The sequence below is a fragment of the Pleurodeles waltl genome, chromosome 4_1, assembly GCF_031143425.1.
Source record: "Pleurodeles waltl isolate 20211129_DDA chromosome 4_1, aPleWal1.hap1.20221129, whole genome shotgun sequence".
In the NCBI taxonomy this organism is placed as follows: domain Eukaryota; kingdom Metazoa; phylum Chordata; class Amphibia; order Caudata; family Salamandridae; genus Pleurodeles; species Pleurodeles waltl.
In genome coordinates this window covers 388,835,709-388,849,923 of record NC_090442.1, presented here as the reverse complement: position 1 = coordinate 388,849,923, position 14,215 = coordinate 388,835,709, and the positions used below count along the sequence as shown (strand labels likewise).

The 14,215-nt window shown below is 40.0% G+C and overlaps 1 protein-coding gene across 2 annotated transcripts in view; it reads right to left on the bottom strand.

The window, feature by feature from the left end:
- Positions 1–14,215, bottom strand: part of IRAG2 (inositol 1,4,5-triphosphate receptor associated 2) — an 871,311-nt gene that overhangs the window by 796,333 nt on the left and 60,763 nt on the right. For both annotated transcript variants that reach the window (XM_069228582.1, XM_069228581.1), the window contains exon 2: positions 11,219–11,857. In XM_069228582.1, coding sequence (XP_069084683.1) covers positions 11,219–11,837 — 619 coding nt within the window. In that variant the 5' untranslated portion in view covers positions 11,838–11,857. The remainder of the gene's footprint in view (positions 1–11,218; positions 11,858–14,215) is intronic.

The following is a 14,215-nucleotide window of genomic DNA, read 5'->3' as shown; positions in this document are numbered from 1 at the left end:
TTCATGGGGAATATTATGGTTGCGTCCTGAAACACCAATGGGGCAACTAATAAGTGTAAATGTCGTGCTGCTGTAAGCTGGTTAGCCACCTTTCCTCAGATATATTTATTCAAGAGACTTGTTTTAAATCCAACAATCATAGGCATTCGCTGCTTAATTTGGTATCCCAGTCTCAACTTACTTCTGCAAATTTTTCCTGTAGGGGATGTTTATCCTTTTTAGGGGCTCATTAAATGTTGAGACTATTGACTGGGTCCGAGCCCTGCTGGGAGCTGGTGTTTGTGATTTTGTGAACTATTACAGCCCAATCCCTGACCAGATTGGGGCCCTGCACCATTTGTATTCCCCCACAGTCCAATTCAAAGGTCCAATTATTGGTGGTGGGGATTTCAATTTCCTTCAAAACACAAAATAGATACCTTAGGGAAGAATACAAGACAATGTAAGCCCAAATCTGCACGTTTTGCCATCACTTTCAAGGTGGATTTTGGCCCTATAGACCCATGGTGAACCATTCTCTTTTTTTCAGAAGCAACTGTGAATAGTATCTTGAAAAAAGATAAACCAGCAGTTCATCGAGGTTCATTTTGTCCAGTAAGACTTAAACTCAGATTATAAGCGCTTTATGAAAATTAGAGAATTTTGTGTCATGTCAGTAGGTGCTTCGCTGTTCCATCCAGATAAGAACAGGTTTCTGGTGAATAGATCAATCTCTGCTATGCTCAGTATTTAATACAAGGTATCAACGTCTTTGCTCAGAGTAAACTCAATGCAGCTATCCTAATGTTTGATGCAGAAAAAGCCTTTGACATGGTTAGTTAGTAGGCTCTTTTTTGTATTCTGGGGCTTTTTCATTTTCCCTTTGGTTTTTGACATAGCTGAAGGACCTCAATAAGTAAGCCTCAGCATTGTTAATACATTTTATAGAGGTGGGTAAAATTGGGATCATTAGGTGAACTAGGCAAGGGTGCCCACTGTCCCAGATTTTGTTTGCTCTCTTTATCAAACCTCTTGCTACCGCTATTTGTGTCGATGACAACATCTTTTCTCTGCTCCCTGGTATTTCAAAACTGGAGCTATATGCAGATGACTTAGTGGTTTATCTGAAAATAGAGGAGAATAATATTCCGAAACTACTTGACAAGATCACAGAGCTTACGTCAATTTGGGGGGGGGGGGGGGTGGGGGGAGGCAACATAAATCAAGGAAAGACAAATTCTCTTATTTAATGCCTCCACTTCAGATATCAGGTTAGACCTAGGCTTTACGTACAACCCCTTCGATGCAGTTAGATATTTGGGTATGTGTGTAACATCTAATCATGAGTATTTGTTTAAACTTAACTATGTTTCTACAATAATCAAAAGCTTTAACCTTCTCCTTAAATGATCTCCGCTTCCTATATCAAACATTGGCTTTAATTAAAATGTAAATCTCTTTATCTTTTGGTTTTAAAATGCCACGATTAAGATTAAGGAAATTATTTTCAAAGATCGACTTTCTACTGTACAGATTTATTTGGAATAGTTATCCAGATCTTCAATTGGACAGAGAACACGACAGCCTTGAGTTGTCCAACCTGCAATCCTATTATCTGGCAGCACTTGTTGACACCATTTATCCTCTCACTGATATATCACTTGCTCAGATTTTTTCACAACTGCTTAGTCCACTGCACGTTGGAGGATAGATGTGTCTCTCTGCCAGCATGCATGAACATTTTTTCATTTATCGGAAAAAAAAATAGCCATAGGGTGATTCAGGACCTATAACATAATAGTGAACTTTGTAAAGAGTTAAAAATTCCATATTGTCATAATTTCCTTTCACTGAAAGGTTGTACTAGCTTTGGTTAGATCTCTCCGACAAGGAACTCATCAATTGGGAAAGCCTTGGCTTTTGTGAAGTCATTAATTTCAAATATAGCAATGCATGGAAAGCATAGGATGAATCAGGCACTCCAAATGACATTTTATGAAAGAAGTTTTGGTAAAGATTTCTAAAATCAAAAATCTGTGAAAGTTGTATTCAGCATCCCTATTAAGATTGGCCTATTATTTTAAAAATAAAATGTTGTTCAAAAATAAATTGAGAAGTGTTGGCAGCTGGTACAGACAGATATGCCATGTGGATATGCTTTCCAAACATACTCAGAAAACTGAGAAGTAAACTGGGTTCAGAATGACGTTTAAGGAGTGGGAGAAATTCTGCCACCTCAGCTATAAGTCATTCAGAGGTGGCAATATTAGACGCATGGAGCTTTACTCTCGCTGCTTCTATATTATATACCCAAGCAAGTGAGCACCTTCTCCCCTCCCCCACCCCCCCCCAGTTCGAAATAATTGTTTAGACTATCTGTAGGGAGGAGGAGACTGGCTCCATGTTATTGCATTATACCCCGCTCTCCATCATGAGTGGTGGAATCAGTTGGCGGTCTATTTGCATTATTACTAAATAAGTCCGTTCTGTTGGAACCCTTTACTATTCTCTTCCAGATTATAATAGTGACTGGGATTTGCTAGCTCTCATAACCGGAGCACAGGATAATTTTCATTACAATGATGGTTGCTTGTTCTTTGATCTTGCAACGATGGAACTCAACCGAGACATCTTTATTAATTCATTGGCAGAGTAAAATTCTTGAACTATGTATATGCAAAATAAATTAATCAATTGAAGATGTATAATTGTTTCTGGTGTAATTTATACTCCGCATAAGCATGCTCTTCTTTTTCATAGCATGTCTATGCCAAGCTTTTTAACATCATTTAATTGATTCGGCTGTATAATGTCTTAATGTGCTTCATAAATGCATGATGCCACTGTGTGTATTTGCATTTGTATGGTTATTCATATCTTCAAATATTTATATGTCCGTTTACGTTACCAATAAAATAATACATTTAAAAATAAACTCATTTGTCCGACTGGATTTTTTTTCCATTAAACTAATGACTGGTGTTTTTCTTGGACACTGTCCGGACGGGCTCAAACATGTTTTAGGAAACACGTTAGATATTAATCTCACTGGGGTCTACTAGGATGTAGATCAAAATACCTAAATGTCACCAGGGTAATCTTTTATTCAGGTGCCTTTGAGATCGTTGAAAGCAGGTACGCTATGAGTGCCTATAGAGAGTTAAGTGTCTTCACACCCTTCGGTCTGCAAACTTCTGCCTTCGTGGTAAGGCCACTCTGGATCCAGGGCTTTCATCAGAACTTATACGCAGATGCTCCTTAATGATAGTTTTAAACATCAAATCCTAGTTGGTCAGAGTCTTGGTTATATAAAAAGACAGTAGATAACACTGGACATGAAACCAGACCTACTTGGCTGAGTTCTTATTATGAGCACATAATAATGAATGCCCTTATTGGTATGCCATAATTAGGGCCATTGGAATGATGAGATTGTGCGGCCGCAGCGATTTTCCTAGAATTACAGATTTGCTGCATTTGCCACATAATCCATTATCTTCTGCATAACCTGCAGATTAAAAAAAAAAAAAAAACAGTTTCTATTTTAGACGGTTTAAAAGTTACTAAAAATGCATCAACGTGTGTTGCAGCACAGTAGAAGGCCCTTTGCAAAGGAGGACCGCTTTCTGTTGCTTATGTTTAGGTGTTAAACTGGTACTGAAGTGCAACCGATGCCAAGAGAGCGCTACGAAGTTTACAAATGGCAAAATAGTGAAGTAATCCTATTACAAAATTTGCCGCGTTATGCCACGTAATTTGCCTTTTCTGTCACATAATTTACTCAACACTGTTGCATAATTTGGCCCTCACCTGCTGCATAATTCCAGTGACCCTGGTCATAATACCCCACTGGGACAGGCAGAGGCAAGACCCTATAGCCAAACTCTTTCCAAGGGTGCCATGCCACTGGCAGTACCTATTCCATCCTCTGCTCTCCCCCCCTGCGATCAATATGGTTGAGCCCATTGTTAATTGATCTATTGTGTGGGGAGGCCTTTGCTCCCTCTCCTGGAGAGTAATTAACTTTACCCTGTAAGGAGGGGGGGGACAAAGTTCTGGATCCTGATTTTGAGCGGAACCAGGGAAATAGGACATATCTCAAAGTGCCATAAAGTGTGCTAGTCGTATTTTGTGCACTGGGAATTCTTACTTGAATGCATGTTTTACCCTAGATCTGTAACCTGCTGGACCATGCTCGGTCTAGGTGGAACAAAACTACTTTAGTGCAGATTTACTCTACAATGTGTACACAATGTAAGCACCACAAACTTACAGTATGAATGCCCACTCACAATGTAAGATCTTCCCTAGGTCAGTACCAATCCCTGAAGATTCCCTACTGTGAGGCTATCTGTGCACAGATCTTGGGTTGCGCAACAGTGTGGTTTACACATGCAGCCTGCACATGTGCAACCAGCCCAGAATCTCCTACCCTAGCAGTGCAGGACTGGCCTTTTCTTAAAAGTCAGACACTAATAGTTAACACACTCGGCCCAATTACTGTTAACTTACCTTGAGTGAGACAGAGTTAGTGAAACTCCCTCACAGTAAAAAGGTCAAAAGCTGTGTAGTCAAAGCTAAACAATTCTGGGGGTCTAAATAAGCAGATCCCATTTTCCACAATCATGCTGGGCACGAACAAGCTACCAGGTCCCATAGCCTTGAATTAATCTTTTAGGAGGGATGAGACAAGTAACAACAACATAGGGCATCTCGTTGAGGTATTCAATGGAGAATCTTAAAAATGATCAAATGTAGTTAACCATTAAAGATTAGTTTTTAGGAAAGATTCAGGAAAATTAATAGCACACTGTGTGGTATAAATTTCAGAGGGGCAAGCACACTGGTCAAATAAACTGACTGTTTGGTTGACATTTCTTTGAAACGTGTGGACAATTGTATGTTTTCATCACTTTACGCCACAAACATTGGCAAATACATGAAAAAAAAAAAAAGATGGGGAATGCGTTGGGCTTCTCCCCAAGGGAATTAAAAAAAAATGTACATTAGAAGGTACCTTTAATGCCAATTGGTCAGGAACACTGGACCAAAGTGAACCATATTTCAATACACATTAATAGCGTTTTTGTAGCCTTTCCATCAACAATATTTTAAACACATCGCACCCTCGCCATGCACTGCTACTTACCCCACAAATTAAATCAGTAAGGACATCTTCTATGACATCATTAATAATATCACTGCAACATTTGCAATAAAACTATTGATGAGAAAACTGTCTATGGCAAGGGTGCGAGTTATAGTTACCTTAGAGAACAAATTATAGTGTCTAGAGATAGGTTTGAAGTTTATTGAATTTTGCTTGGTTAATTAAAACCATTGCAACGACAGGTCAGAATACAAAACAAAAAAGGTCTCAAAACAGTTCTGCAATGCGGGTGATAAAAATAAGCCTTATCCTCAATTTTGACCATATTACAATCCACCCTTAAATTTGCCTCATAGATATCTCAGACACAGCTCTCATGTGCAAAGCCTGCAATAAAGTGCTTGCTTCAAATTCAAAAGGCAGGGCAAGAATAAAATAAAAAACGATATGTGCAAAGTTAGCAGATGCAAATAAAATGCGACCTCGTCTGAACCCTAGAATCTGCTCAGCCCCAGGTTGGTGGAAACTCAGGCTACAAGGAGACACCATGTACCAAACCTACTGATGGAAAATGTGCGGAAGATAAAGTGCAAACAACCTGCGACTGTTGTAGGCTCAGCCAGCCTTCTATTCAGGGTGAGTTGGTGCAAAAGTTTAAAGGCCACCTGAAGTAAGAGTGCCATGAGTCACTAGATGAAGCGGTCACCCTGCTTTTTCTTGAGATTTGCACAGACTATGCCTCCTTTAGACTGTCCTCAAATACGTCACCACGTGGCAGTTTAGCTGCAAATCATCTGTGGCAAAACATTTCATGACCGCCTGTCTGCAGGTGCGAATGCCTCTAGCGTTAAGCAATGTGTGTAGCATTAATTTGCATTCGCGCAAGAGTTATTGCATATACATACTAGATGCAAGATATCCTCTCTGTCTGCCCAGCACAGCCAGCAGGAGAGCTTGGCTGAGAGATCGCTTTCAGGGCGGAAGGTGCAACAACGAGGGGAGGACACACAGGCGGTAGAGTATGCATTTCTCTTTAACAGCTTTAGTATATCTTGTGCACAGGTAGGACTGAGGGGAAGCCTTGGAGTAGTTGTGAAGTACAAACCAGACATGAGCTCTGCCAGACAGCGATGCGCTGTCCTCTAACAGGGAGACACGTTTAATGGTCTTGGTGACCAACCTTTTAAAGCATGCATGATTTATGGATGATTCCTATAAGCCCTCTAAGCCCAGATGCCTGATCAAGTCAAAGACAGATTTTAGCAGGGCAGATTTTCATGGTTGTCTGTTCGGTCCAGAGATGTGCGTTCAGGGACCCTGGTAAAGAGTTTTTGATCTTTTGCCAACAGTTGACGTATGCACTTCTTTGTGCCAATTCCTGCTTCTGCAGGCCAAACTCAAGTCTTATTTGAGCTGGTGACGTATACCTAGGGAGGCAGACGATCATTCTAAAGGTGCCAACTAATATGCCATCTCAGGTGGATGCGTCTCTGCCCCCCCAATGATTCACTCTCATTGGTGATTGTTGGGACAAGCGTTGCCTAGATGAATGGGAGTAACGAGGCAAAGCTTGAGCTGGCCATTTTGTTCTTCAGATTATTTTTGCGCCAAGGCCAATGCAATGCCTCTTCCTCAGAGTGTCCTTTTGGGGGTATGAATGAGCCTTTGCTGTCCAATATCAAACCCAGATATTTATACTTATTCACTACCTACAATGGTTGTTTGGCCAGGTGCCAGTGCCAAGCCCCTTTTGTCTTCTTTTTTTGTTTGGTTGACAACCATGATCCTGGGCTTAACTAAGCTGATCCTCAAACCGTTGTCGTCCAAGTAGCATTTGGGTGGCATCTAATTGGTGTTGAAGGCCAACTGGGGTGCGACTTACAAGTACCAAGTCCTCGGACTATAATAAGTTCGATAGGGTCAAGCCACCCATCTTTGGTGTGTGAGTTGCAGTTGTTTAACCTCGGTGTTAGACCCACCGTAGACCGATTGAACAAAGTGGGGGCTGAAACGCAACCTCGTTTTAGCCCTTTGGTGATTGAAATGCATCTAGAAAGGAGAGTGCCTGACCCCAGTTTGACTTGCACCCAGGAGTCTATATATAGCATAATCAGCAGTTTCAGTAGAGCTGATGAGATCTTCCAGTTGGTCAATTTGCACCACAATATGCCCCTGTCAATATGATCAAAAGCTGCCTTGTAATATATAAACAGAGATACAGGGATATCTTTACTCCCTTTGCGGCATCACACAATAGAGGAAGGGCTAAAAATGTGGGTAGCAGTGCAAGAATGCTTATAAAATACAGTCTGGTTGAGAGGGATGACAGCATTACCTCTGGCCCAAGAGGTTAGCTCCTCTACGATCACTCTAGCAAAATACTTGGCTTCTTTATTGGTAAGAGCTAAAAGTCTAATATTTGGCATTGTTTTTGTACCCATGTTTGTAGATGGGCAAGATGACCGAACCCCTGCACGATGCTGGGATTACCTCCTCTCTTATAATTTGTTGGAATACAGGCACCAAGCTGTCAGCCCACTAAGATGGGTCCAATTTAAATAGAACAGGGGTCTGTCATTAGGGCCAAGTGCCCCCTCCTGTCTTCTCTTTGATATCTGCCTCATAATTTGTTCAGTCAATACTACAAGCATTGATGTTGGAGGATTGCAGCGGGGGTCAAAGATTAGTGCTGCTTCCTCAGTTCCACTTCTGGCCAGGGCTTCTGATTTGCCATTGACGTGTTCCCTTAAGTATGTCCACCAGGCTTCCTCTGTAAGCTATGAGCGAACTCCGCTATGAGAGGGACCCCGAAGTGTCTTGACCCTTCACCAAAAGCATACACGGTTGTTAATTTTTGCATCATAGAGCAGTATGGCCAAGAGCAATTCTTTAAGGACCAGGTTAACCTTTTCAAGCCTGCTTTCTGTTGCCTCAACTCCCTTTGCAGATTAGTATTTGGTGCACAGAAGCGGAGGTTTCTTAGTATTTTGTTTATAGATTTATTTATTTTTTTAAATGCCCGATTTGTACCTGTTGGGTGTCCATTCCTCCCCCTATCGGGCCCTTTCCTGAGTCGAAGGCCCTGGTTTAACTGTGGTTGCATGAATTTCCCCTCAGTGCCTTCATAAAGCTCTCCCATCTGGCTACTGGACTCTTGCTTATCCTTTGATGTTCTTTCTACTAGGCCTTCGTCGATTCCATGAGAGTTTCTAAAGAATGAGCTTTGCATTTGATTGTTTTGTTGCTCACTGTATGAATAGAGCCAAGAACCTCGACTGGTTGGGTAAAAATTAAAGCCCTTGCTTTAAGCATGATTTCTTGTGGAAGGCGGTCGCTGTTGTCCTTCTCTCCTAGGCGATAATCAGAGAACGCGTAATAGAGGGACGATTACAAAGGTGTAATCTATTGTTGTGCTGGCCATGGCAGAGTGAAATGTTGCTGCTGGTGGGCAGTCTTCCAGGAAGTGGCCATTCAAAGCTCAGAAGCTAAGATGTTTGAGGTCCCTCAGTAGCTTCTTCGTGATTTTGTCTTGCCTTCCCCATTTGTTATCTACTTGAGGAGGTGCGTGTCAGTGGAAAGATTGGTGTGCCAAAAGCTTGTTGTCCCTAATAGGTGCAGACTGAAGTCTCCTGTGATTATGAAGTCAGATGTCTGCTCCTCTTCTAGCATCCTTAGTACCTTGTGAACCAGTGTGCTGGCTCCCTCAGCCTTGTGCTTTGGATGCAGATATAGGTTTGTTATCACTATCTGCATATATCCAACTATATTTTCAGAGCTGGCTGTTACTCTGATGGCGTGTAGTGCATTTAATTTAGATGACTTAAGATGCAGCTCTTTGACCTTGCTGATGGTTACAATTGATGAATATATTGTGAGACCTCCTAAAAGGTGCTCAAATCTTGATGCTTTACGGGCAGGCAGGTGATGTACCATAAAGCACTGTAGGTTGAATGGCTGGTCCAGCCAGGTTTCCTGTAATAGAATGAGGTCAAAGGGTTGTAAGTATAGTAACAGCTGAAAATCGGAGGATAGCATAGGCATAGGGTGCTCTTCTGGGCTCGTGTGCAGTTCCTGCTTGGTCACTGAGGTGTTTTGGAGTTGTGTATAGTACTTGCTAGCCAGGCCCAGTCTTGTGTTGCTTCAACTTCTGACAATAACATAAGTATAACCATAGCTGTTGAATTTCTATGGTTTTGTTTGTGTAAAACCTGAACCAAACTATAACGTCCCTCTAACCTTTGGTTATATATTTTCTCTTAAAAAAAATAAAAAAAAGTTACAGGGACATTACAGTTAGGATCCAGGATAAAGAAGCATTGGAGCCCGTGCTTTGTGTTTTTTATTTTTAATATGATGACTGTATAGTTTTTCATCCATTAGGTGTCTTGGTCCTTAGTTATATCCTTAATCGTGATTCCAGACGCCCGAGTGTCAACTCTAGATCTCCCCCTCTCTCATTCTGATCAACAATTGCAATTCCAAAGTATCTCATATATGTCCAGACTTTCCCAGGGTGTCAGTAGGTGTTTTGTCATAGCATAGTTCACATCCTTATTTTGTACTGCTCTTATATGTTCCAAGATTCGTTTCTTCAATGGACATATGGTGCTTCCTACATATCTAAGCCCACAATAACATTCAATTACATCTACCACATATGTGGTGTCACACATGTCCTTTTATTGATGGTTATTCTGTTGCCTTTCAAGTCCTGGAACTTCCTTATATTAACACCTATATGGCATGCTTTGCATTTTCCACATCACACAAAGCCTTTTCATTGATTGCTTAGCCAGTTTGAGGATTTTTTCATTTGGAAATGACTCCTCACTAACAGGTCCTTCAGTGATGGTACTTTTCAATATGCAACACTGGGTCTTCCCCCAGTGAATTCCCAAAGTCTGGATCTTTTTCTAGAACATCCCAAAACTTATTCAAAATATTTAGGATTAAATGGTTTTCTTTACTATATGTCATCACCATTCTCATGCTGGTTTATTCATTCTTTTCTATGCCTCTTTTACTCGGTTTGTTGATTAGTATTTGAGTTCTTCTTGGGGATCTTGCTTTTTTCTCACCTCATTAAATATCTCTACATCTGTACCCCTTATGAAAGAATCTATCTTTTGTTTCAAATTTCACCTCCATTTCCTGTTCAGTTGAGCAATTTTGTTTCATCCTAACAAACTCTCCATGTGTAAGGCTTCTTTTTAATGAATTACTGTGAAAACGAGATCCATGTAGGATGCTATTTGTTGATGTTGATTGAACGGTTGAGGGAGGAGGTAAATAACATACACAGCAGATGGGTATACTGAAGGAAAAGAATTCCTGATTCATGTTATTGAATAGAGCACTGAACAGTCCCCTTCTGAAGCCCACTTACGGAAGAGAAGGGATAAAGTGTAGGGGAAGGATGAAAGAAAGGGTTTGATGTGCAAGGATGGTAGGGTAAGGGGTAACAAGGGAAACATGACAGACTATGTGCGTGTACCTTTAAAGTCAACTGCATATTTCTGTAGAACTGTGTGCTCACATCTCCCTAGACCAGTGTGGTAGGGGGCCTCTGCTATCACATTATAGGTTTTGTCCTTCTTGACCTCTGCTGGGTCTATTGTATATGCTTTGACTGAGTTTTCATGGCTTCTCACCCAAGAACATGCACAGTAGCTCCCATCTAGGTACGGAATAGAACCATGTGCAAATATTCAGAGTGTCACCTGGAAGGGGTTTAAATGATAAAATGCATAGTTCCCCCTTGGGAAGGATTGCTTGCTCGGTTGAATTTCTCTTGATGCTTATGGGTGAGCAGGAAATATGCAACTCCAGAACTCATCAAGATATTCTCCAGTTGCTCATGCACTCCTTTCCTGTGGTGGCAAAATGAGCAGGAATGGGTCTATAAGACTAGCCACATTCTAGTGGCTGCAAATGGCTAATTATTATGACAGGCTGAATGAAATGGGAGTGATTAGCACTATTGTTCCAGATGTTACTCTGATAGGTAAAAATACCTTTATACGGTACTGTGGCTGAACTGTAGGTAGAGCATACAACTACAATATTTGAACATCTGAGAACAATGCACCTCAACATTTACTTTTGTAAGTAAATGCAAGACAGTCTTACCTCCGTCCGTTAATGATAATCGCTTCACCACAGGAGACTGGACCAGAGCAGACCGGAAAGAGACATATTCAGATTTTGCAGCTGCAGCAGTCAAAGAGCAGCCTGGACTTTTTGGGGCACTCTGGTCTTCATCAATGCAGCTCATTAAGTCTAAGCTCGGTGTAGAACAGGACTGTAAACCATAACTCATCCCTCCAGTTTTTACAAGTGGTGTTGAGCAGCTGTGGGATCGACGTGGCAACCAGGGTTTCAAAGATTTTTCTTTTGTTGTAACTATGATTGAATAGGTTGCATTACCCAAAGGAGAAGGACAGTCTGCAACTGGCATGAAGCATGGCGAATAAGTCCTTGTTTGGGAGTAAACACTGTCACTACAAGGACTTGAGAAACTTAAAGAATCCCTGCCACTGCTTTTTACAGTCCGGTTCTTCAAAACCACTTCCAGATTTTTCTTGTCATTATTCTGTGGGCTGTCAAAGTTCCGTGACTGAAATTTTGGAATCTGTAAAATGGGATTACATTCTTGATTCCTCATCTGTATGGTCTTGATCTTCCTGCAAATGCTGTCCACTGGGTTGTGACGTTTGCCAGTGCTACCTGGACCACTTTCTGAAGTCATTTTGTTTCAGCAGCATGAATCTAAGAAAAATAAACAATACTTAAATTACTAATTTCACGTACATAAGCAAAAGGACTACAATCTCGAAAGCAAGAAATACTCCAGTTAATTTCTAAAGAGAATAGAAATCTAAGCTTTATTTCCACAAAGAGCAAATTATGAAACTCACAAATCCCGAAATCCCTTTTCTATGTCAACTACACACTCACTCACCTACCTAAAATCTCAAACTAATTGCTACATTGGAGTACCTGTACCCAACTACGTCAAGACTAGTTGTCATTACGTGCACCTTTGAGCAGATTTTAAAGAGATGTATAGAAGTTCATGGGGGAATTTATGAGGCTAGTTGGTTGGATTGGACTATATACCAATGCGATTTTTATTTGACACATTACAGATGCATCTTGTCCCTGATGCGTGATAAATGTTTGAGACAAATGATTTTCTCCCGACACTTGCAACCTCTGACACACATATAAGACTTCATCTTTTAAATGAGAGTTTGACTTTTACAGGTTAGTGGACATTACAAATTAGACACCACATAGAAACGTCATTCTTACTCAGCTCGATTGAAACTATATATCTTTTCTTATATTCTTTCAGCGATCTTTTTAAAAGACACTGGAACCCTACCTTGAAAAAGAGGTATAATCAATAACTCAACTTGTATTAGTGGGCTACTTTCACTATCTGCCAAACCGTCTTTCCTGGTCTCAATCTTACTCTACATACTAGCATTGTTTCCCCTTATAATTCTTCATCTGTCTTTTGGTCTTGTTTACTTTTGATTGTAATTGGCATCTAGTCGGAAGGTTTCTCTTAATCTAAACTTATACACTCTTTTGATGCTTGTTATGGTATGTGGCTTATTGTATTACACAATACTTAATTAATTAATTACTAATATGACACCCGGATTGTCACATATGGTACTAACATATTGGTATATCTTAGATATATGGTTTTAAATATTTGGTAAATTGTATATATATTATTTGTCAAATTCATTTTTAATGTTTAATATTGTTCAATCAGCCTTGATAAAGCCCTTTATAGGACAGAAGACGTGTCGGCTGAATTCTGCACTCACAAGCAAGTCTGCTCCTGGATGAACTTACTCTGTATCCAATTGTTGAATTGGCTGAACTCTGTAAATACAATCAGTTGTTTTTTGTATTGACAAATGAGATTGTTTCTGGATGAACTTGTGTTATTCTTGTTGGATTCCATTGTCTAATCTGTTAAACTGTTGCAAACGGAATTCATTACTGAGATACTTAATCCATTATTTTGGTCTTTACACCGATGTATTCTAATATTCTGGAACAATAGTCATTACAGATTGTATTTTGCTATGAATATAAGTCTGACAATTAAAGAAGTTTCATTCTGCATTTTGCCACATATCAATTCTACATTGTATTTTAAAACTTTGTCTGCATATTGGATTTACCTTGTATCACAACCTTTAGACCTATGAATCCAGTATAACTGATACTTTACTCATCATACATTTCGAGTGCTCCACTAGTTGCTTTGTGTTTACTAGTTGTCACTAGTATGCAGCCTTAACTGTTGTGGCACATCCTGCTCCCTACCTGAGCTTCAGTGCAAGATGAAACATGTTTGAAACAGGTGGAAATGTAAAAACAAAGATGTAGTTGGATCAAATGACTGGGCAGGTGCCCTACACAAAAAAATAAAAACAAGCAATGGAAAAGCCAATTGGTCTGGCCTTTCACTTAGCTACAGAAACTCAACTAATTATTAGATGTCCTTTTCAAGGCAGAAGAAAGTGTGAAGTCTTTAACAAGACTTTATAACTTTACTAGATGTTCTTCTCAAGTCAGAAGCAACCGCTTAAAAAGTCAGTCATAAAACTGCAATAACTCCTGTTACTAAATGGCTCTCTTGTTTCAGAAACAACTGCTTCAAATATCTTTGACAAAGCTGATTAGGTGTAAATTGAGTGTGCACCTTCACTTTTGCTACCCTCATAAATTGTCTTTGATTTCAAAAGGATAAGTAAATATGCCTATGTTGATGAATCAATATCACAATTTTCAATAAGTGTCTTGATAATTACGTAACACTTGCAAAGCCAACCCAGTGTATATAAAGGTACTAGCAATCACTGGTTAATTCAAGTTCCATCTACCATGCTTTTGGTGAACTGTTTATCTGAATGTAACTATATTTATATTCCAGTAAAATGCCCACTGCCTTATGCTATGGTAGGAAGAAGCAAAATGCAAACCAACAGATAAAGGATATGTGGTGAGAGATACATATATTCACACCTGTAATTCCTTAAATGGTTACTAGATGTCTCTCTTAGGTCATATGCTAAATCTTCAAAATTCCTGTTCAGA